Here is a 26,027-nt window from a genome sequence, read left to right as displayed (position 1 = left end):
TTATTTTATCTTCAATAATAGTTAGCTATCATAAAAGATTACGGCCCCTTAGTGTGACAGGAGAGAGATGAAAGCCTGTGGGAACAAGAGCAAAAATGCAGTGTACCTGCACCTCTCCTAGCCAAAGCGGTGTACTGATAATTGAAGATAAGCGGGGTTTTGGGGGGTTTCTTTTGCTTTATAGCTGTCTTTTGTATATTTGAAGGTACTCTGGTAGCACAGTGGTTCGAGTGCTAGGCTGCTAACCAAAAGGTTTCTGGTTTGACTGACCAGCTGCTTTGTAGAAGAAAGATGTGGCAGTGTGTGTGTGTGTGTGTGTATGTGTGTGTGTGTGTGTTCTCATAACATTTTTTCATTCAAACCTATTTGGTAGGCATTTTTTCACCAAGTTGTTACAGGTACTTTATTAAAAATATTTCTTTGTGATGTTTTTCCCCCAGAACTATAAATTGAACCTTTACTGGGGAGAATGAAAAGTCCACAGAGAAATGGAGGTGCTAAATTTAAAATGGAATCATCACCCTTAATAGAAAATGATATATTTTCCACAGTATTCTAAAAAGGAAAAAGCAATGTTTTGTTGTAAGAGTGTTTACATTTATTATATTCACTGCATATTGAAAAAAACATTAAGCCCTGTACTTTTTATTGCTTTCCAAAGAAATAAAAAATATATCCAAAGGACACATTTACTCAAGTCATTTGTCTGAATGAACTAGTATTTCCATCTTCAAGGTTCCTGTTGTATTGAACTGTTTCCACTGGGTAATTTAAAATATGTATCATATTAAAAAGTTGGCAGAAAACTACTCATAAAAGACATATAATTAATGTTTCTCTCCAAAACTTTGCACTTATGGTCTTTTCATATTGGTCAATGGTAATTCTAACTCTCTACTTTCTTAAGATATATTAAATTTTTTTAACTCATTTATTTATTTTATATACCAGGTCCATCTGTCCAGTCTTTCTGTTGACTCCAACTTCACAAAATCCCCAAACTCAATCAATTTCCACTGACACTTCCATTGTTGCCACACTGACGTGAGCTGCCAATGCAGCTAGTTTTACGATAACTTCTTACCAGTGCTCTAGCTCTTACACAAGTCAAGGATCTCCAGAATAAGAGGACAATAGGATATCTACCTCTAAATCTAACCAACTAACTACATATATACATGTATATGTGTGTGCTTATACATCACAGCAGATAGATATCATACACACATATATAAGACATGTAATTTAGATATGCATGGTTTAGATATGTATATGTATATACCGTATATATTCAAGTATAAGCCAACCTGATTATCAGTGAAGGCACCTAATTTTGCCATAAAAACAACATTAAAATGTGCTGAAAAACTCAGCTTATACACAAGTATATATGGTATATAACCACATGTGTATATGAACCACATATATGTGTGTGCTATGTGTGTACATGTGTATACACATACATACTTGCAATAATTGTTATTGTATACACACACAGGTGGAAGCAGAAAGAGATTTTAGGGAATTAGCACATGTAATTCTGGGGACTGCAAGGTCAAAACTTTTGGAGAAAGTCAGCAGATTGGAAGCCACTCTTCAATGTAAAATGCAAAGGTTGGAAGTTCTGGCAGGATTTCTGTGTTATAATTGAAGACAAACAACTGATTGGGGGCATGGCTATTCATGTAACTGAAAGTGATCTCTTTATTTAGCACTGACTGATTTTGAATGGTAGTCCTATGCAAAGTACCTTCACAGAAATATATAGACTCACATTTGATCAAGCACTCACTGATGCCACAGCCTGTGAAGATTATACAAAATCTCAATCATCTCTGTGCTGCAATCCCTCGTACCCCTCTGTAAACTTTTTTATGATAATGTTTATCGCCGACAAATCTTTAATTTATTTCGTTATTATTGTATGTACTGCTTATTCTTTGTCACCCCATCCTCCACAATGCAAGTTTAATATGCCAGTGAGTTTGACTTGTTTGTTCCTTGGAGACTGTTTGTTATCTACCAGTCATTCCATAACTAGCTGTTGGATAAATAAATGACCATACTACAAAAAGACTTACAATCATAATTTTGTGTCAGGCAGTGATTTTATATCACAATATGCAAGGTCGAGTCTACAATTACCCTGCATTCAGGGAGCCGACATGGAAGATTGACATACTCATAAGTAATTAAAATATAACATAGAGAATATAGTATTTGCAATAAGCTCCTGAAAATTCTCAAACACTCACTGCTATTGAGTTACTGCAATTCACAGTAACCAAATAGGGCAGAACTGTCCATGGGTTTCTGAGACTGTCAATCTTTACAGGATAGAAAACTGCAGCGTTCTCCTGTAGAGTAGTTGGTGGATTTGAACTGCTTACCCTAAGATTAGTAGTGCAGTGTGAAACTCACTATACCATATATACAATGGAATACTATATATCCCTAAAACAGTGAGGAAAATGTCAAATACCTCATAACATGGGAAAATTTGGAAGGTATGATTAGCAAAGTTAGTCAATTTGCTGAAGACAAACACAGTAAAGACTGCCATTATAAAAGAAAAAAATCAAGAAAAATCGTTTTCACATCAACAGACACAGACTTTGAAGGTCATGGGGAGGGCAGGGAGGGCAGAAAGGAAAGGGTTAGAGGAGAGAGAAAATAAATATGCAAATAAATAAAAATGAGCACTATATCTATGAATTCTCACCCTGCGACTAGAGCATGTTCTGTGACTAATTCTTCCATAGGTATCATGTGACCTACTCAGTTCCACCCAATCACCAGGACTTCTACACAGGCCCATCAAAAAAATAGTAGGAGAGAGTCTGATAGACTACTAAAAGGTGTTTTTGTTGTTGTTGTTGTTGTTAGCACTATTAGGACATCAGCATCAAGCATGCAGAAAGTGGTACCATAAATGGGCCTTGAACTTGGGGAAGTGGGGAAGCTGCCACCTAACAGGAAGCGTCATGTTCTAAAATAGCACAGAGACTAGGCAGAAAAGATCAGAATATTGAAATATCCCAGGCTTTACACCCAAAGTCTGCACTTAAGAATCTGCATGACCTTAGACAAATTACTTACCCTCTTGGAGACTCAGTTTTCACATTTGTAAAACAGAGATAATACTATATACCTTGAAGTATTACTGTAAGAAAATCATAAACATAATGTACCTGTCTCAGCCTGACTCCCAGTAGCCACTCAATAAAGGAGAACTATAATTGAAGCATAGTTTGACTGGCATCCAGATAAAGTGTTCTCCTCACCAATACCATTTTTCCCAGAGAGGCCAAAGTGTATTGCATTTACTCTGCACTAGCTGAGAGCATTCATCTATTGTCCAACCTGAAAAACGAAGCTGCAAATATCTCGTCCTGGATTAGAAGTATAAAACACTGACCATGTGATGCATTGGCCTATCAGGCATAAGATTGCTTTGAATATAGAGGGAATTAAAATATGTGTGTGTGTGATACTTCTGCGGAAGATTTCTTTTTCCGTTTACTTACCTCCAGTTTTTATTGTTTGTTTATGTCTCTTTTTTTTCCAGTTGCTCCTACAATTCAGGAAATTAAATCTGGCACTGTGGCCCCTGGACGCAGCGGATTGATCAGATGCGAAGGTGCAGGTGTGCCGCCTCCGGCCTTTGAATGGTACAAAGGAGAGAAGAAGTAAGGACTCAGATTATCACTGTGTTTCAAGCACTTGGAGTTAATGTGTTTGTGTTTCAGATACTTACGTTTAGCAATTTCCTTAACTGGTTGGAATGAGTCTCAGCAGCCTCCACGCCAGCAGGCAAACTGAAGGGGCCCACGTGGGAGGGATGAGCAGCTAACAGCATCGGGAATAAATGTCCACTTTGGTTCATATGATCTTAGAAAAGTGTGCAAACTCCCAAATCACTGATGCATTCCATGCCTTCCCCTTCTTCAGAACCAGTATACCATGACTTTTACTGGAAACCGCCTTTATTTTGGAAGGAAACCAACACTGGCAAGACTTGGGCACAGCCTCCATGAGAGCACTTCAAAGCTGTAATTGGAGCTGCTATTTCCGACTGCCTTGATAAGGCTCAGCTCTTTCACCTATCTTCTTCTCCAAGATGACTTTGAACAATTTTATTTAGCAATCTTTTTTTGATATTCTGTCATGAAAGGGAGTGTAGAGGAGATAAAAAGACATGGTTACATGTCTAACTGAGGGGATTCTAGGGCTCTCTAAATGGGTCCATGTAAGCATCACCCTTCAGAATTTCGGGAAGCCTTGGCAAGAGCTGTTGAATGGGGAAGATAGGACTTAAGTTCTTTCTCTTTACTTTCAACCAGCTGACTCATCCAAACCTCTTTGACTGTTATCAACCGCCATGATAAAAACAGGTGGTCCCTTTGGGTTACCTGGAAGATGTAAGGCAGAGGATTGGGTCTGTGGTATTCTGGGCTGACTAGTGAAACAAATTCATATGGACATTCATTTGTGTCTAAGAAAGAGGTTTACATGCAAGAGAAATTGAATATTGAGAAACTATCCCAGCCCAGTCCAGATCAAGTCCTTAAGTCAGATATTAGCCAATATGGCCGATACCAATCTATAAAGTCCTCTTCAGACTCACAAAACACATGCAATGATGCTATATCTGAGAAGATCAGAGGCCAGTGGTGGAAGATCTTGCAGCTTCAGTGGTGCTGTAAGCATCTCAGTGTTGGCAGAGGCCTCGATGTGTCTCCTCTGGCTCCGGATCTCTAGCTTAGCTCCATATGTCTTGTCAAATGGAAAGGTCTCGCAGTGGGTAAGCTTGTGTCCTGCCTCCAGCAAGCTTTTTATCTCCTTAGCACCTCCAAATGAGGTTGACAAGCTAAACTCTATCCCTTCACTCATAAGTCTCAAGTTGACAACAGATTATGTAACTACCACAGACCACCCCTTGACAATTTGACACTTTCACACAACTATTTAGCCATATATAATTTTAAAACAAACAATAATGAAATCATATCTGGACCTAACAAGATAGAACTAAAATGCATATAGTTCAATATGTACCGCCCCCATTTAAACATAAGTGAACAAAACAAAAAATATTCTATAAGTGAACAAAGCAACAATATTCTATGCCTAACAATTGCAGTTAAGTAACAACTACACCTCAATCCTATAATTCTATGAATATATTCCCCCACCTATGAAAGTTTGTAAGCCAATGACTTCATGCCTTGATCCTCCCCATTGTGGGTATCCAATAGCTATACTGCCAAGTCACATCAACCCAGCGCTCTGAGGAGACAACCAGAATCTTTGGTGTGAAGCATCTTCATTCCAGTTGAAACCTTGTGAATTCCGCATCCACAAGCAAAGTCCAATTAGGACAGGCCATCCATAAAGTCTGCAGCAATATGCACCAGTTCACAGGCTTACGTGTCTTCTCTCATCTGGACGGGTTCTGACCATCTCAATGTGCGCTGCCTCACTTAGGCTCAACAGGGTGCTCTTTGGCTGCCTTGCCTTTAGATTATGGGCCCCATCACAAATTCTCAACAAGCCCTGACTCCCCTTGTGCTAGGTCCTGTACTTCAGACCAGTCAACCTGCTCTCATTTCCTCCAGTTCCTGTAAACCAGGTCCATGGGTGTCAGTGACCAGACCCAACCCATCTCTTCATTGCTGCATTTCTCTTACTTCCACTCATAAGGTGACCCAGGTGGTCGCCTAGCAAGTATTTCAGCCTGCCCCCTTTAACATTCAGTCCTAGAGAGGAGTTTTCTTCATGGTTCCCGATTTTTTTCCAGCTCTGACAAAACCACTAGTTCAAACTTCAAAATTTGAAAGAGTGCCTTTTTTCTTCAATCTGTCAACAATCCCCTAGGCAGGTCTCTTGGAATGCAAATACCCTGACTACTCCAAAGCACTGGGTGGGGCTTATCTTTTCAGCATCTTTTTTGCAGGTGTGTCTTAACCCATTTAAAAACTCAAATTTTAATGGCTCAATGAAAGTAGGCTTACAAACTCTCTATTTTCATACTTCCCAATAATCATTTCTATCAATCATTAGATCAACGATAATAAGCAGAAGAAATCAGTATAATCAAAGTAGAATCAGATACTATTCTCAATTCTTAAAACAGTCTAGTTTAATCCTTAATTAGCTTATCTTAATCCTTATCTAATGTTTTCTGTTGATACAAAATATGGGAGTAGGCCTCTGATATTAATCACATTTGTTTTCACTATTTCAAATGGGAATAATCAAAAACAACAACCAAAGAAAATAATCAAAACTTTAACTCCCCATATTCTTTCCAGTAAACAACCCAGTGACTTCCTGGCAATAGCTGACCCCTGGCTAGCCAAAGAAGAAAAACTACCTGGAGGAAGAGGTTGAACAAGCATTTACTCTCCATTTTTATTATTTGTTTCTCCAGTATCCTATTACCAAAGTTCCATAATGTGTTAGTCGGGTAGACTAAAGAAACAAATTCATAGATACACTCATATGTTTATAAAAAGCAGTTAATATATAAGAGCAATTGAATATGGAGAAAACATCCCAGCCCAGTCCAGATCAAGTCCATAAATCTGATATTAGCCCATATGTCTGATACTAATCTATGTAGTCCTCTTCAGACTCATGAAACACATGTAATAACACTAAATGCAGAAAGATCACAGGCCAGTGGGTGGAAGGTCTTGTGGATCCAGTGACAATGTAAACATTTCAGTGCTGGCAGGGGTCTCCATGTGGCTCCTCAGGCTCTGGAGCTCTAGCATTGGCTCCATGTGTCTTGTGAATGGAAATGTCTTACAGTGGGTAAGTGTGTGTGTTCCACCTCCAGTGAGCGATTTATCTCATTATTGCCTCCAAATGAGGTCATCAAGCTGCTACCTGATAGACAGGTTGAACTCTACCCCTTCGTATGTAAGTCTCAAATTGACAATAGATTATAGAACTACCACACCCCCCTTCACTCACCTTTCAACCCAGTCTCAAGGGAGTTTAGAACTACTTTCTAAAAGAAAAGGTAGATGTATTTTCTACATTCAAGCCTACCAACACATGCACACATACGCCCATGCACACATAAATATCCATCCCAAGGGAAAATCTGAGTTGTGAAAATCAAATATACTTTTCAAAGACAAACAGTTTTCTTTCAGAGTAAAGTATATACATTTACCATCTTTAGCATTGTATTTGAGTGTTCTCAAATTCCCAAATATCCATAATTTAATTTCCTTTTAAATAGGTTGTAATACAAACAAGTATATGAAGTTAGTAGGGAACAGGATAATTTTGGTTATAGAACAGTGTTTATCTTACTTACACAGTGAATTTACCTAATGGGCTTCATAGACCAGAATATCCCAATATTCACTTATTCAAAGTATCTGTTGAGTTAGTTAAAGTTTATTGTGCCAAACTGGCCAATGAACACATGTGGAGTTAATTGAAGGGTGGAGAGGTAAATGGCTTGGTGAACCTCACTTTTCGAGTTCTTGGGCCTTTTGCTTTCTGATGGTCGGACTAGGATGCAGCTACCTTAGCCAGTTCCCTGGTTCAGCTTGCAAGACATCCCCAAGGAGAAGCCGCATGGACCTCCCCCGATGCAGCCCTGGGTGTGGAGACCCCTGCCAGCACTGAGATGCTTACACGTTCACTGATTCAGCTTTCCTCCTGCAGTTGGCACATAATTGTGTCTGTTTTGTGAGAAGGAGGAGGACTTTGTGGATTGGTGTCAGACATATGGGTTAATGTTGGACTTGTGGGCTTGGACAGCACTGGGTTGGGATGTTTTCTTGATGTGTACTTACCCTTTATACAAAATTCTATCTTATAAATGAGTTTCTGAGGATTTGTTTCTCTAAAGTACCAAGACTGACACATCTGTTTAATAGCACTTGCTACTTAACAGGAAATGCTTTGCATTCTTGTTTAATAAAAAAATTATTTTATTTTTTAACAACCCTGTTAAATGTTTTTGTGCTTTGGAAAACCAAGGCACAGATTAATCTATTTGTCCACATTGATACAACTGGTGATAGAGCTAAAATATAAAGCTATGAAGTCTTGAAGTCCTGTTAAAGTCCATGGATTGAGCCCAAAATTACGGGACGTAATATGGGTAAAGGACTTTTAGAGTCTATGAAAACTTTTTTTTTCATTATCAATGCCAAGATTAAATAGCAATAGAAACACACCATTTCAATTATAGCTTAAGAGACAACATACAAATATGTCTGTTGAGTCCATTCCAATTCAGAGTGACCCTATACCACAGAGAACTGCTCCCGAGGTGTTCAGTGTAAATCTCCCAGGAGACAGTCTTGGCTTTCTTCCACATAGCAATCAATAATAGCTTTAACCAGCTGATACTTCAGTTATCAGTCTGATGCTTAACTCACTGCACCACAACAGCTCCTTGAACCTATGCTCATTATGATTTACCAATTTATTTAGCCAAGAACACTGAACTAGAGGGACACAGAGACATATAGATAGGCAGATAGATAGATAGATAGATAGATAGATAGATAGATAAATAAATAGATAGATAGATAGACAGACACAGCATGCATCGGAGTTGGCTTCTTGACCATCCCAAAACAGGTGAGTGAAGCTATCAGAGACTTTGATAGAATGGGGTAAGATTTTGCAAGCCTTGGAAAGTTTTAATTTCTTTAGGATTTGGTATCTGGTACTTTATAAACAAGAATGAAAAACCCGTAATGTGCAGATGGTACAACTTTGCTTACAGAAAGCAAAGAGGACTTGAAGTGCTGACTGATGAACATCAAAGACTACAGTCTTCATTATAAATTACACATCAATGTAAAACAAAACAAAAGTTCTCACAACTTTGCAGTGAGCAATGTCCTGATAAGGGGAGAAAATATTGAAGTTGTCAAAAATTCATTTTATTTGGATCCACAATGAAAGCAATATTTCAAAATAAAATGGAGGGAACAACAAGTGGTTCAAAATCAGTGGCAGGGTGGGGTTGGGAGGACTGCTAGGGAGTGACTTAGGGCAATGTAATGGAGAGGAATTACTAAAACTCAAATTAAGGCTGAACATGGTAGTGGGACAAGAGGAAAGCATAAGGAAATAGAGGAAAGAAGTAGGAGGCAAAGGGCATACATAGAAGCCTATATATATATATATGCATGTACATAAGTAAATATATGTATGATTATGGGGAAATAGATCTATGGGCATATATTTATAGGTTTAGTAGTAGAGTAGCAAATGGACATAGGGCCTCCACTCATGCACTCCCTCAATATGAGAACACTTTGCTCAAGTAAACGGTCATTCCATGATACCCACCTTCCTGACACTTTCACTGAAGACAAACCTGTGCATAAGCAAATGTGGTGAAGAAAACTGATGGTGCCTGGCTATCAAAAAATATAGCGTCTAGGGTTTTAAAGACTTGAAGATAAAAAAGTGGCCATCTAGCTTGGAAGCAACAAAGCCCACATGGAAGAAGCACACCAACCTGTGTGATCACGAGGTGTTGAAGGAATCAGGTAGCAGACACCAAAGGAAAAAAAAAACCATCATTATGTGATCACCTTTCCCACATAAATACTGAAGACAAATGTGTGCATAAGTAAGTGAGGTGAAGAAGGCTGATGGTGCCCAGCTATTGAGAGGTATATTGTCTGGGGTCTTGAAGGCTTGAAGGTAAACAAGCGGCCATCTAGCCCAGAAGCAACAAAGCCCGCATGGAAGAAGCACACCAACCTATGGGATCATGAAGAGTCGAAGGGATCAGGTATCAAGCACAAAAAGAAAAAAAATTATTTCTCCATGAATAAGGGGAGTGCGCAATGGGGACCCAATGCCCATCTGGAGACAAATGACTATCCCTGGCAGAGGGGTAGTGGGGAGGAGATGAGTCACTCAGGGTGCAGTGTAGCATTGATGAAACTCACAACTTTCCTCTAGTTCATAAATGCTTCCTTCACCCCCACTATCGTGATCCTAATTCTACCTTACAAACCTAGTTAGACCAGAGGATGCACAGCAGTACAGATAGGAACTAGAAACACAGGAAATCCAGGATAGATGAATCCCTCAGGACTAGTGGTGAGAGTGGTGATACCAGGAGGGAAGAAGAAAGGGGGGGGTAGAAAAGGGGAACTGATTACAAGGATCTACATATAACCTCCTCCCTGGGTAATGGACAACAGAAAGGTGGGTGAAGGGAGACATCGGGCAGTGTAAGATATGATAAAATAATAATTTATAAATTATCAAAGGTTCATGAGGTAGAGGGGAGTGGGGAGGGGGGAACAAAAAAGAAAAATGAGGAGCTGATTCTAGGAGCCCAAGCAAAAAGTGAGTGTTTTGAGAGAATAATGGGGGCGGCGAATGTATAGGTGTGCTTTACACAATTGATATTTGTGTGAATGGTTGTAGGAGTTGTATGAGCCCCAGTAAAATGATTAAAAATAATAATAATTAAAATTTAAAAGTAAAAACATAAAATGGTATTTTGCAAAACACCTCTTGAATGTCGTAAGAGCCAAGATGCCACCATCAGGATAAAACGTGCCTGGTCCACGTCATGATATTTTCAATTACTTCATGTTCATACAAAAGTTAGACAATGAATAAGGAAATATCAAGAGGAAGAATGCATTTGAATTATGGGGTTGTCAAAGAATATTGAATAGGTTATGGTCTAACAAAAGAAGGAACACATGCTTGTTGGAAAAAGAACAGCTCAAATGCTCCTTGAAATTGAGAACGGTGAGACTCTTCAGCTGCTTTGAGCATGGTTTTGGGAGACCAATCCCTGGAGAATGTCGTTATGTTTGCAAAAATGGACTCTCCTTGAAAAAGAGGAAGGCTCTTAAGGAGATGGGTTGATACAGTGGCTGCAAGAATGGGCTGAAACATAGGCATAATTGTGAGGATAGTGGAAACCTGGGCTGTATTTTATTCCACTGAGATAGAGCTGCCATGAGTGGGGACCTATCTGACAGCACCTAACAGCAACAGCTTTGAAAAATATTTAGAAATAACCCTCATAATCAATTAATCCTACTTCAGGAAATGCTTATAAAAATCTTCCTTTCTAATTCAAGCTCTTCAACGCATAAGGAAGTTATGACAAAAACCAAAATAAATGCAAACAAAACTTCGAGGGAGTGCATGAATATCCTTAGTTCTATTTCTGATTCCAATTCTTCAACATCCTATAAATTTCATTCATTTTCCCTGGGAATTAGCAACATGAATACCTTTAAGAATGCAAACCTAAGAACAAATTAAAGGAAAGGACAAACTTACTAAAGATAAACCATTTTCATGTTCTTTAAATCCCTTTCATGTATTCTTCAGATTTGACAATAAAAGTGAGACATATGTGTTTATTTACCTGGTCAAGTGCCTTTGATTGTAAGTTGCTCCTAGGTTGCATGTTACATTTGTCAGCCCTTCAGCTGATGGTCTTTCCCAGGTATGCACCCCCATTATCAGTTACCTAAGGCTAGATAACAAACTAACCCACGATGTACTAGCTTAAAGCAATAAACACTTATTATTGAACACAGTTTCCATGTTCTGGGAATCCAAGAGCAACTTCACTGAGCAACTAAGATTCTTCCTAAGATTGCATTCATGTTGTCATCTGGTGCCGGACATCTCTAAGCCTAACTCAACTCAAGTCCATGCTGCCTCACAGGGACCCTGCTCTAGGGCTGGCGAGTCTGCTTCCAACGCAGCTCACTCACATGACATCCAAGTTAGTGCTAATTGTTAGTTGGGTGCGTCTGTGAATTTCATGACCTCCAAGTAACTGCTTGACTTCATGACATGGCATCTGGTTTTTCCCGATGTAGCGAGCCATGAAAGAGCAAGACAGACATTCTGTTCCTTTATGACTTAGTTGCAGGAGCCATGCTCTGCAATTTCTTTAATATCGCATTGCCTGCATAGGATGAACCTGTTCAGTTCGAGAGAACTACACGAATTGATAAAAATATCAGATACCATCTTCAAAGGTGATGATCAATCTTTTTCCTTCAGGGAGGATTTTTTTTTTACATTTTCCATTAGAAATGGTGTTCATTTGACCTGTAATATATTTCATTGCTTAGAAAAGCATCACGATGGCACCTAAAATTATGTAGCCTTTCCTAGAATCATTTGGCAATTTTTTAACACCATACTTGATCAATACTCTTCACAGGGATAGCCCTAAAAGACTTAATTTTATTCTACATACATTTCAATTCTACTAAGAGTAAAAAAAAAATTAAACCCTCTTTTCCCATTATAATAGAGAAGGCTGATAAGAAGCAAGGTAATACTTGTATGCAATGAAAGAGCAATTTTAGAACATCCAAAGTACTATTAAGCAAATAGAGGCTTTGATGATATTAAATTCAACTATTGTTTAAGAACCATATACTCATTTAGAATAAAGCCTATAAAAATAAATTGTAGTGATTTGACATTTATATATATATGGCTTAAACCTGAAGTAAAAATCTGCAGGTTTTACTTCATTTTCTGAAGGAAACCTTACTGCATTGTCTTAGATCACATTTGACTTACTTATTTCAATTTCTTCCTCTTTTTCTAGATTTCCTCAAATCCAAGCCTAAGGCCTAGAATGTTATGCCTTCTGAATTCTCAAAATGATATGAACTGCTTCAGGCTTTTTATATAGTATTTTATTTCCTATGTCTGTTGTAGCAACACTTTTGGAAATTTTCCTTGCTTTCTTTCTGATTTCTTCCTTATAATTTAATATAAAAATGCAAGTGTAAATCCAAAATTCTCCCATAAATGAAAAGCAAATAATAACAAAATATTAACATGTATCAATGTGCCAGTAAAAAGCTAATCTATACCTAAAGAGTAGAGGTTTTGAATTTAAGGATGAGGAACTAAAATATTTTGACATTTTTACACAGTCGATTTTGAATTTAGTCCTTGCAGTTTTTACTGCCATACTGTACAGCAGATATCATGTTAGCAAGCCTCTCCTTTCCAAATCTTGTCTACTGTTTAGTTTTCATCAGTGTTAAGGAGAAAATGTTATCACCGCTCCTGTGGTCAAGCTCTGAAGGATTCGTTATGTATATGCACAAAACATACAGGCCCTGATGTGCACAAATATTGATAGAGGTTCTATTGAGTGGATAGCAATATGCCCAGAATAGATCACATACAGGATGTCATGTTCACTTTACAGAGAGGAGTGATGGCCTTCTTTCAGTCGGGTTAATGTCAGCTCTTCAGTCTAGAGAATAATGATTTTTAATTTTGGACTGTACAGGCCTGAAATGAACTTGAGAAATCATAATAAAGTTCAGTGACCTTCCTGTCCGCCCCCACCCTCTATTCTACTGGATATATACTACCTGATCTTCTAGGCAGCTCATACATCTTACCTGAGCATTCACTTTGTTGAAGGTATATGAGGAGGTGAACTGCACCTCTTAGTCTACCCGGAGGAAAAGCAGCAAAATGTGCTAAAATACTTCTCTGTTTCTTTAATGAACCCTGTCTTTTCCACATCTAGTACAGTTCATTCATGTAAAAGCTGCATTTTCTTTTTTTTTTAAACAATTTATTGGGGCTCATACAACTCTTATCACAGTCCATACATATACATACATCAATTGTATAAAGCACATCTGTACATTCTTTGCACTAATCATTTTTTTCTCCTCTTTTTTTTATATTTTATTAGGGACTCATACAACTCTTATCACAATCCATACATATACATACATCAATTGTATAAAGCACATCCATACATTCCCTGCCCCAATCATTCTCAAAGCATTTGCTCTCCACTTAAACCCTTTGCATCAGGTCCTCTTTTTTTTCCCCTCCCTCCCCTCTCCCCCCTCCCTCATGTGCCCTTGGTAATTTATACATCGTTATTTTGTCATATCTTGCCCTATCCGGAGTCTCCCTTCTCCCACTTCTCTGCTGTCCCTCTCCCAGGGAAGAGGTCACATGTGGATCCTTGTGATCAGTTCACCCTTTCCAACCCACTCACACTCCACTCTCCCAGTATCGCCCCTCGCACCCTTGGTCCTGAAGGTATCATCCACCCTGGATTCCCTGTGCCTCCAGCCCTCATATGTACCAGTGTACAGCCTCTGCCCTATCCAGCCCTGCAAGGTAGACTTCGGATCATGGTAGTTGGGGGGAGGAAGCATCCAGGATCTGGGGGAATGCTGTGTTCTTCATCGGTACTACCTCGCACCCTAATTAATCCATCTCCTCTCCTAAACCCCTCTATGAGGGGATCTCTATTGGCCGACACTTGGGCCTTGGGTCTCCACTCTGCACTTCCCCCTTCATTTAATATGGTGTATATATATATATATATACATACACACACACACACACATATATATATACACATATACACACATATAGATACATACACACACATATATATATATTTTTTTGCATGATGCCTTATACCTGGTCCCTTGGCACCTCGTGATCGCACTGGCCGGTGTGCTTCTTCCATGTGGACTTTTTAGCTTCTGAGCTAGATGGAAAAGCTGCATTTTCATAGCACATTATAAGCAGAATATTTTCACTCAAAGCATATTCCTATATGGTGGTCTGGCAATAGATTTCATTGATGAGAGGATTCCAATACAATAGTGAAAAAAATTACATTATCTCTCACTTTCATTTATTTTCCTTGTTTTTTTTTTTTTTTTGAAGCCTCCTCCTATTGATTAAACTCTTCAAGCTTGGGATGCTGAATAGGAGACATAGGAGAGAGGAGATAAAGAAAGAAAAACACAATAAGAATAAAAAGTTAAATGGTGTAGGCCTGCTTTTCTAATCATCTTAAGTTTCAAAAAGCCACATCATGGAAACTCTCTCTCTCTCTCTCTCTCTCTCTCTCTATATATATATATATATATATATATATATATAATGCCTTCATTTTTATAAAGAGCAGATCTAATTTTTAATTGTTTGTCTCAGTAAACATCATGCCATTTCAGATCTCCTCCTGCCTCCACTGGAGGAGGGAAGGGAGATTTGCTGGGGGGTTTTTTGTTTAATTAATATTGTTACTGTTGTTCACTAAATGTCCATCACTAAGAAGAAATGAAACCGAAGGAGGGCAGACAAGAATTTTTTCCAACCTTTTTCTGGGTAAAGTTTCTAAGGACATCAGTGTTACTAGAGTAAAAAAAAAATCTTGATAATGACCGTGAACACATAAAAGAATAAGTATAGCATTTAGACCTCCGTGCGTGTGACAATTGCAAGATCTCTGGTTATGGAAAAGGTGCATTACTAAAAGAGCACAGTTCCCTTCACAGGTGGCCAAATCGCTACCCTGAAGTCCGCAGCGACACCTTCTGGTCTAGGCAGTTGAGAAGGTTCACGCTCACTCTCTTACTATGTCAGAGGGTTGCTGTTGGTCACATAGCTATAGTCAAAGTCAGCTTCTGATTTTACTCTAGCATGTAAGGACTGGCTTCCTTTTCTTTTTTAAACATTTTATTAGGGGCTCATACAACTCTTATCACAATCCATACATATACATTCATCAATTGTATAAAGCACATCCGTACATTCTTTGCCCTAATCATTTTCTTTTTTTTCTTTTCTTTTTTTACATTTTATTAGGGGCTCATACAACTCTTATCACAATCCACACATATACATACATCAATTGTATAAAGCATATCAGTACATTCTTTGCCCTAATCACTCTCAAAGCATTTGCTCTCCACTTAAGCCCTCGGCATCTGGTTCTCTTTTTTTACCCCTCCCTCCCCGTTCCCCCCTCCTTCATGAGCCCTTGATAAACCACAGATTGTTATTTTGTCATATCTTGCCCAATCTGGAGTCTCCCTTCCCCCCCTTCTCTGCCGTCCATCTCCCTGGGAGGAGGTCACATGTCGATCCTTGTAATCAGTTTCCCCTTTCCAACCCACTCACCCTCCACTCTCCCAGCATCGCCCCTCACACCCCTGGTCATGAAGGTATCATCCACCCTGGGTTCCCTGTGCCTCCAGCTCCCATATGCACCAGTGTACAACCTCTGTCCTATCCAGCCCTGCAAGGCAGAATTCGGATCATGGTAGTTGGGGGGAAGAAGCATCCAGGATCTGGGGGAAAGCTGTGTTCTTCTTTGGTACTACCTCGCACCCTGACTGACACATCTCTTCTCCTAAACCCCTCTGTGAGGGGATATCCAGTGGTCGACATTTGGGCCTCGGGTCTTCACGCTGCATTTCCCCCTTCATTCACTGTGGTGTGTGTATATATATTGCATGATGCCTTATACCTGGTCCCTTTGACACCTCGTGATCTCACAGGCTGGTGTGCTTCTTCCATGTGGGCTTTATTGCTTCTGAGCTAGATGGCCGCTTGTTCACCTTCAAGCCTTTAAGACCCCAGACACTATCTCTTTTGATAGCCGGGCACCATCAGCTTTCTTCGCCACATTTGCTTATGCACCTGTTTGTCTTCGGCGATCGTACCATGGAGGTGTGCAGCCAATGATATGATTTTTTTGTTCTTTGATGCCTGATATCCCTTCGGGACCTCGTGATCACACACGTTGGTGTGTTCTTCCATGTGGGCTTTGTTGCTTCTGAGCTAGATAGCCGCTTGTTTATCGTCAAGCCTTTAAGACCCCAGTCACTATCTCTTTTGATAGCCAGGCACCATCAGCTTTCTTCACCACATTTACTTGTTCACCCACTTTGGCTTCAGCAGTTGTGTCGGGAGAGTGAGCATCGTAGAGTGCCAATTTATTAAAAGAAAGTATTCATGCATTGAGGGAGTGCTTGAGTAGAGGCCCAAGGTCCTTCCGCCACCTTAATATTACACATATATAGACATATAGATCTATTTTCCCATCCATATATATATATATATATATATATATATATATATATATATATATATATATATATATATATATATTTGCATGTACATGTCTTTGTCTAGATCTCCATAAATGCCCCCTTGACATATTGCTTGTTAGCAACCGGGTTAATTAATGAGTATTAAAAGCTTAAATTGGCCAAATATTTACCTCTGTAACAGTATAAATATGGGTTATTAAAGTTGTCTACTCAAGTATAAAATCTATGCAAAACCCTTGTAGGCAACGAGTAAACAAAACAAACCCCATTCTTTCTTTTCCGTTGTTTCTTTCTTTGTATAAGCCAGTGCAACCGTGGGTTCTTTTGATTGATCATCTAGATTTTAGATGGTTCTACAGAAAACTTCGTTTGGCTCTGAAAGTAGAGTGGCTCATGAGGAAATGAAATTCTTCCTGGAAGAATACAAAGCAAAATTCCAGGCAGCTTTCTGATAATAAAGCATTCGTTTGTGGCTACCTGGAGAGAGGCGGGAACAAGCAGAGGTCTGTGAGCCCGCGTGATGTGTGAGGAACTTGACCAAGCTGGTCTATTACTTCATCCGTGACCAGGGCGGTGGGACCTTTTCTATAGGAGCGGCAGTCCTCCATCCAGCACGGAAAACAAGGACAAGCTCGATTCAGAGAAGAGAATGTCGGGTATATTGTCATGTGCGTTTCAGTGGTTTTTAGGCCACATTTCAATCTTCCCAGAGAAATCATTCAGAATAGAACTTTTTGGTATGTGAAATGGCAATTCAGAAGGAGGGAGGGCATTCGCTTTGCCACTGGCAGCACTGTGTTGTAGGGATGTTTAGCATGTTGCTATCCACTGCCAGGTGAAGAAGTTTTGTGCGGCTGGTGGAAACCCCTTCTGCTTCAGTGCTCTGTTTCAGAGCTCTCCTATTTTTATAGAAATGTCCTTGGTACCTTGGCTTTGATTTCTCTGGGTCTGCTGGAGACGGGACGGACCATCAGCTGACCAATGTCTGTGTGCAGCTTTACCAGCATCCTGGTCTCTTTTGCATGGCATTTCCCCTACCTGCCACATCCCACTGGCTGCCAGACATCACTACAGAGGTCTGAGTGAATGCTCACCTTCAGTTCTATGCATCCTGCAATCTGCAGGACTTCCAGCTCATTGGCCTTGAATGGAGGGTCGTCCAATCCTGTTAAGAGCCACACTGGGTAGGCAGCATCCTGGTAAATGCCTAAACAACTTCTGTTCTTGGCTGATAGAGAGTCGTTCTAGCATGAATGCTAACAGTGTATAAGGTAAAAGTTTCCATTCAAAATTGAGATACAATATCTTTAATGGAGCCTGCAAAGTAGGCCTTTCAGGCATTGGAGTCCTTGCCGAGGAAGGGATTGTTATCCCCCTCTGGCATATTTATTTTGGGGCCACTCTATCATTTTAACCTGCCTCCCATTTGTGAGGGAACTTCCACACCATCGCCTAGTGACCGCTGAGTATTTCCCTGGGTTAAAATCTTGGGAAGTTAGAACACTGGTCAGAACACGTTCAAACCTAGAGAATCTGCAGCCTTAAAGGTTGTGAGATAGAACTAGGTCCTTAGGAGTTGGCCAAGCCCAAGGGATGGGGAAGTCGGTTGTCTGTGAGGCAGCACTTCCTTAGCAGCAGGCTATTCAGTGGACATCATGGAAGGGAGCACCGCATTCCCAGAACCCGCGTGGGGGGTCCTTTCCCAGCAGTCTGAGGCCCAGCATCAGTTGAGTGTCTGCTGCCTCAGCTGTTACCATATTCTGTCCTTCTCTTCCCTCTCTTGGTCTTCATTCACATATCCCTCTTGCTGTGAGGCTCGCCCATTTTATGTGAGGCTCTAATCTCCATGGTGTGCATTTGATATGAAGTTTATTTTTAAAATAGAAGAAGAATGAAACTATTTTTCTAGTACTCAAACATGAATTGTGATATAAAATAATTGCCAGCAGTATTTTGGGAACGTATATCTTTACGTGTAAAAATAAAAGCTTAGTAAAAATAATAACATTAATTTTAAACCATATGTCTGCTTTTCTGAGCTAGTTCATTGCATACACAATCAGACCCAAACCAGATAAAATTTTAAAGATGAGTTAAAAACTACAGTAAAAATTGGCAGGCGGTTATTTATGAGCCATCTTGACCTGCTTGCAATCTATTTTGGAGGAAGTTGTAAAATCTCTAATTTTTTTGTTGTTATTTATTTATTTAAATTATTTTATTGTGGTCTCTTACACCTCTTATCACAATCCATCCATCCATCCATTGTGTAAAGCACATTTGTACATATGTTTCCATCATCATTTTCCAAAACATTTTCTTTCTACTTGAGCCCTTGGTAGCATCTCATTCTCCCTTCCCCCCTCCCTCCCTCATAAACCCTTGATAATTTATAAATCATTATTTTTTCATGTCTTACACTAACTGCTGTCTCCTTTCACCCACCCTTCTGTTGTTTGTTCCCCTGGGAGAGGGTTATATATCAATCATTGTGATCAGTTCCCCCTTTCGTCTCCCACCTTCCCTTTTCCCTCCTGGTGTGACTACTCTCATTATTGGTCCTGAGAGCAACATCTGTCCTGGATTCTCTGTGTGGCAAGCTCTTATCTGTACCAGCGTACATGCTCTGGTCTAGTCAAATTTGTAAAGTAGGATTGGGGTCATGATAGTGAGGGGGGGAAGCATTAAATAACTAGAGAAAATTTGTTTGTTTCATCGGTGTTCTACTACACTCTGACTGGCTAATCTCTTCCTTGTGACTCTTCTGTGAGGGAGTGTCCAATTGTCCACTGATGGACTTTGGGTCTCCACTCTGCCCTTCCCCATGTTCACATTGATATGATTTTTTTTTGTTCTGGGTCTTTGATTAGTGATACCTGATCCCATTGATGCCTCATGATTATACGGGCTTGTATGCTTCTTCCTTGTAGGCTTTGTTGCATCTCAGCTAAATGGACACTTGTGCCTCCTAGATCTTTCCTCTATTTGACTTTCCTCTTGTTCCACTATCATGTTCAACTTTCATTTGGGTATCAGGAATTCCTCTTTTGGCTGCATTGCACTTGTTCATGCCCCACCAGCCATCCTACACCCTCCTCACCATTTATTTTTGGAGCACTTCTTCCCTTGCCCCTGGGTTGTAAAGTCTCTAAGGAATTTTCTAGGATAATTTTGCCCATATGAAATTTTTACTGTACATACTGATGTTTCCTTTTAAAACTATGTATGTTTAACTCATTGTGTACTGTGTTAGTCTGGGTAGACTAGAGAAACAAATCCCAGACACTCATATGTGTATAAGAAAGAGGTTTATATGCAGGAGCAATTGAATATTGAGAAAACATCCCAGTACAGTCCAGATTAAGTCTGTAAATCTAATATTAGCCCATATGTCCCATACCAATCTATAAAGTCCTCTTCAGACTCATGAAATACATGCAATGATGCTGAATGTAGGAGGATCACAGGCCTGTGGGTTGGAAGTCTTCTGGATCCAGTGGTGTTGTAAGCATCTCAGCACTGACAGGGGTCTCTACATGGCTCCAGAGGTCTAGCTGCATCAGGGTAGGTGGCTTCATGGGGCTTCTCCAGCTCCCAGGGCGTAGTGCCATGTGTCTTGTCTGTAGAGCATCTCCCAGGGAGTGGACAGAGAGAGAGAGAGAGAAAGTAGAGAGAGTAGCTCCTCTAAGGAAGAAATCCTGGAATTCCCAGAAGGCCATGCCCACACAGAAGTCTCATTGGCTATGACCCAATTGACAGGCCAGACTTCACCCCTTCAACTCCTAATCCTCTCAAATCCCAAATTGACACCAGATTATGTACCTACCACATGTACTATTTTAAACATCCCTTGCCTAATCCCAAATAGATTACACTTGGAAACAAAAACCAAAATGGAATGTCAGATGTGTGTCACTGACCTTGGAAGGGAAATACAGAACTGGAGGTAGACCCTCACTTTTGTAATCCTGTGCCAAGCAATCCCTCTTCTTGGCTTACTGACAGAAACCTGTGCTCACGCATCCTCTTTCGCTCCCTTTATCTTATCCTTTCCATTGGAAGAAAACTCTTAGAATTATACGAAGCCTCTTCTGTGCTTAAGAGGAAATAATCCCATAGTCACTCCAAATCCTTAAAAAAATCATTTTCCCTGCTGGCTTGAGAGTTTTACCTCTTCATTCCAAATATGAAAACACTGGGCATCTATCATCTGTGATACGATTTTTTTTTTGGTGGGGGGAATAAAAAGAAAATAAGTTCCTTCATGGAAAGAACTTGCATTTCTAAGTCCTACCTTATGTTCATTAATAATTATTCTGATGGTTTGCTACTCTTTTAAAAATCATATGTCATATCACCCCTGTGAAAACACTGTCATCAGAGTCCAGAGAAGTAAAGGGCAAACGTGTGAAATGAATAGAAACATTTAAGCTACTGGAGAGTAAGTAAAGAATGCTTATTTGAGCCATAATTGCATATGATTAAGAAAAACTAGTGACACGGTAAGGAGGCCTGGGGACATAGAGGGTTAGAGCCAGCTGCTACCTCCAAGGTCAGCACTTTGAGGTGTTCTGTTGCTGTAAAGACGTATGGCTTCAGAAAACCAAAGGGGCGGGTCTCCTCTGATTTACTATGAGGCCAGATCAGCTGGGGACAGTGTGTTTGTTGCTGTTTTTTCTTTTGAAAGATCAGTGCTGTGGGACAAGCAGTGGCTACTAATGATAAGGTGGACCCTTCAAACCCAGCAGCAGCTCTGTGGAAGAAGGTGAGGCTCTGTGTCCACAAACAGCTTTACAGGGTTGGAGACCCTATGTCAGCGAGCTGGGAGGTGAACTCTCCTTGATGGCTTTGCATGGTATTTTATTTCAAACTTGGGACCAATCATGCAAAATTGAAAGTAGGCTTACTTGCGTTTTCATACTCAAACTTAGTGTTTAGTACCAATTATAAAAGTCACAAATGTAATAAGACTAATTAGGAAAAAATGAGTCTTTTAAAGGCACCGGAAGAGTCTATTAAGCTCAGATCTGAGGATTGTGCAATGCTGCGGGAAGACCACGTGATTTTGGAGGCCAGATATTTAGAGATAGCAGTTTAAAACCCTGGAAGGACACTAGGAAACCCTAGGCAGGAGAAGAATGTGGCTGTTTGCGGGTGCGCATGGTGTAGAGCTGCTTTATATGTCTTGCAGTGCTGGGAGTGAGAGGTGTGCTAGCAGGTAGAGCTAGAAAGGCATGCAAGGGGATTGCTAAAATACTGTGATAAGACATCTTGACTTGACTCCATAAGCACAGGGAAGCCATTGGAGGACTTTCCAAGAGATGTGAAATGATTGAGGACCTATCTTAAGAAAATGCTTCTGGGATCAGTTGAAGGAAATGGATAAGAAACAGGAGAAATAAGACAAATTATAAAATGTCTTCAGCAGCTAAAAAGCAGAGAGAAAGGGAAGTTTTATAGGTTTCAGTTAATTATTAGGTATTCTATCTGGATAACTAAATGGTTGGACAAAAGAAGGTGTGTAATAATATGCACATCACAACTTGCAACACTTGAACATTACCTTGGTGCAAGATTCATTGTGAAACTCTTTCTTGACAATTTTTCCAGGCTATGTCATCATCATTAACACCAGCTCACTGTTCCTCTCCCCTCGAGCTTCTCATTCATCCTTCAAGTTGCTGTGCTAATTTGCTCACATGCAAATAAGTTAAATATATATACCACTTAAATCTTTTCTAGTTGAGCTAACTATTATTTGGTTCAAAATGAATTGAAGGGATTATTTTGGTTGAAGATTTAAAGATTTCCTCAGGTGATAATTTCCAAAGCTATTCATCCTCAACGGCTCTAGAAAGTAGGGGTTCCCTGAGTATCTGAAGTTCTTCTAGGGGGTACCCAAAACAAACGGGAATTTTGCTGGGTGGAACTTTCATAGGTCATATTTTTCCCACTAGGTGGCACCAAGCAATTTGCTCTGACTTAGTACACCCACTGGTGTCTCTTGGTCACAGTACATTTTTATGTAAAAACAGTTTTGCTTGAACCTCGTTTTGGTGGTGGTGGTGCTGATGGTGCTGATGGTGGCCATTTTTAAGAGAACAGCAGGCAGCTGGGAAATTTTGTTTCCTGTTTGGGAAAAATGATGCAGGAACTGTTGTGATGTTGAACACAGCTTACAAGGACAGGGCTATGGGAAAAACTCAGGCGTATGAATGGTTTTCTCATTTCAAAAAAGATGAAATGTTGATTGATGACCAACATTGCTCTGGATGTCTGTCAAATTCCCAAATGGATGAAAATGTCATCTCATAGTGCATTTGGGGTTTGTTCCACCAGGTCAGTTCATCATGCATTCTATTTAGAGGTTCTGAAAAGATAGCATAACAGTGTATACTGAAGAAGGCCTGATTTGTGGAAGACAGGGTACTGGTTTTGCCACCATGACAATACACCTGTTCACGCACCTATCTCAATATGCCAGATTTGGGCCCAAAACAGCATGCCTCTCTTACCCTACACACCTTACTCACCTGACCTCACTCCATGCAACTTCTGTTTGTTTCCATGAATGAAGAGGGACATGAAAGGACAGCAAATTGATGACTTAGAAGAGTTAAAGAAAATACAAACAAACAGGGGAGATGCTGCCAGCCATCCAAAGAGATGAGTTTGCAAAATATTTCCAACAATGAAATCACAGATTTGACAAATGTATTAAGTATAATAGAAATGATAAGATTGTTTTGTTAAAAATTTTTTTAAATACATAGCTTTGGAAAAGAAATCTGATTTTTTGTTGTTACCCCTTGTATTCTTCAGAGAAAGGGAGGTGTTGAACAGCTGATGTTTGTCTTGGAAAGGGTCGTACCAGGACTTAGATGCTAATGCTGTGCATGGAGTCCACTAGCAAACATTTGGAATTTAATATGTTATTAGTTTAAAGTGATATTTTCAAAATGAGAATCTCATCATTTCACATTACACTTGAATCCTTCAGTGGTTACGCATTTTCTCCAAAGTAAAGTCCTAAAGCCAGTATGAAGAAAAAAAAAGGCTTTGGTATTTTGCTCACTGTCTGAATTTTAGTTTTCCTGGCTGTGAATCACATCAGTCTCCTCTCGTTTAGTCATTCTGAAATATTGTAGTTCCTAGTTTATGACAAAGCTTGTGTCCTTCAGGCCTCTCCGCATGTAAGATCTTTGCTGCTAAGGCCTTTTCAGGCACACGTGTATCCCTCCTGAACTCTGATCTGACTGCCTCCCACCAGTTCTTTAATCTCAGTTCAGATGTCGCCTTCTCCAGGAAATCTACTCCGATGTTGTATATTTAGTGAAGCACGCCACAAATGAATTCCTCTGTCCTCCTGAGCAAGTCCCCTGAGGAGTCCTTCTGGTGTAGTAGTTATGTGCTGGGCCGAAATCCAAAAGGTCAGTAATTCAAAATCACCAGCCCTGCTCTTCCGGAGAAAGGTGGGGCTTCTACTTCAGTAAACAGCTACAGTCTAGAAATTCACGAAGCAGTTCTGCTCTGTCCTCCAGGGTCGCCATGAGTTGGCATCTACTTGAGTTTTGAGTAGGCTGCCCTTGAGGGTGGGGGACGAAAATGGCTGCTGTGGTCTCAATTCGAACTCATGGGGCTGTGTTAGGCTATTTTCTTCAAAAAACTACTATATGAGGTATGTGCACACATGGATAAGATATAACTTAGTATCAAGAAATAAATTTATATTAAGGACACACCAGCTCATTCTCCCCCAAGTCTAAGGATGAAATGCCCTCTGGAGCCCCCTCTGGACTCACGCAGCTGACAGCCAATGGAGCAGGAAGGTGAATCAGCAAACAGGATCATCGCCAGCCAGTGAGTAGAGTCATGTGATTCAAAGTCAACAGGGACATGGTAAGGCATTGTAGCTCTCTAGGTCAGCAGACCACATGGGCCTCATCCGAGAGTCAGATGTAGAATTTAGCCAACCAGGAAGGTGAAGAGCGGCAAAAAATTTCTCACAGCATCTCCTATGAAAAGGTTACTTCCTCCCACAGAAGGGGCCATCAGACTGATACCTGCTTGATGGGTTGTACTCCGCCCCTGCCTTCACACGGGTATATCAAGTGGACATAAAATATAACCATCGCAGTCACTGAGGAAATGCCCCGGAAGCCTCCTCCAGCTACACAAAGGAAACAGATAATGCGCCTCTGCATCTGCGCAAGGATGATCTTTCTCATGCAGACATCAGTTGTGCCGCCATGCTCCAATTCCCATTGCCCTACGATGATACCCATCACCCCTCTAAGGGGACCCTCTTCCCTGCTGGGCTCAGAAACCCACTGCAGTGCCCGCATGGAACTCGCAGACTACCGGGCTTATTAGGGAAGCTGACAACTCACAGCCCTTTTGGCTTCAGTGCCTTTGTCTGCCATGCCGGTAGGTAAGTCTCTCTCCACTCCGCAGCCTCTCAGCCACAGGATCCTTGTCCTCTGCCCGCCTGCTGGCAAGCCAGTCTCGAGCCCGAGGGCGCCTAACCCAGGGCGACTGCCACTCCGCCTCCTGGTCCCGGCACTGTGCTTCCGCTGCCTCTCCACACAGACATCTCAGACGCATGTCTCTCCTGGTGATTCTTTCTGGCTGTTTTTTGCCTTCTTTGTCCCTGTTTCTGAGCTCGCTCATTTTATATCCAGTAGCAAAACTGGCCAACCAACTCTGTTAGACGTTCTCATACATTATTTGCCTGTACCTGCTCAATCGTTTGGTGGGCGTTGAGAGAAGGGCCATTTCACGTGACTGCAGGAGAATGGCTCCGTAGAGTTTGTGGCGGCCATCTCTACAGAAGAGCCCTGTGGTACAGTAGCTTCAGTGCGGGGCTGCCAACGACAAGCCGGGCAGTTTAAAACTAGCAGTCACCCTGCAGGAGAAAGATAAGGAGTCTGTTACAATCAAATTCCACAGCCTCAAACCCCTACGGAAGAGCTCAACGGTATCTCATAGGATAGCTATGGGTCAAAGTCAACACAAAAGACGTGTGATTGGGTTCGTTTTATGAATCCTTGTCAAAGCGGAATGCCAGCCTTTGGGCACAGCCCGGTTGATCAAGCTGCCAATGTTGTGTTAGTTGTTGAGCAGGAGTCA

At 40.6% G+C, this 26,027-nt stretch overlaps 1 protein-coding gene across 1 annotated transcript in view; it reads left to right on the top strand.

The window, feature by feature from the left end:
- The window catches only part of NEGR1 (neuronal growth regulator 1), a 663,072-nt gene that overhangs the window by 403,772 nt on the left and 233,273 nt on the right, over window positions 1-26,027 (top strand). Inside the window, exon 5 of the mRNA XM_075536828.1 lies at window positions 3,569-3,689. Coding sequence (XP_075392943.1) covers window positions 3,569-3,689 — 121 coding nt within the window. The remainder of the gene's footprint in view (window positions 1-3,568; window positions 3,690-26,027) is intronic.

The sequence above is a fragment of the Tenrec ecaudatus genome, chromosome 1 (assembly GCF_050624435.1).
Source record: "Tenrec ecaudatus isolate mTenEca1 chromosome 1, mTenEca1.hap1, whole genome shotgun sequence".
In the NCBI taxonomy this organism is placed as follows: Eukaryota; Metazoa; Chordata; class Mammalia; order Afrosoricida; family Tenrecidae; genus Tenrec; species Tenrec ecaudatus.
Note: the sequence above shows the minus strand (reverse complement) of the source record. Positions and strands in the feature narration are given on the sequence as shown.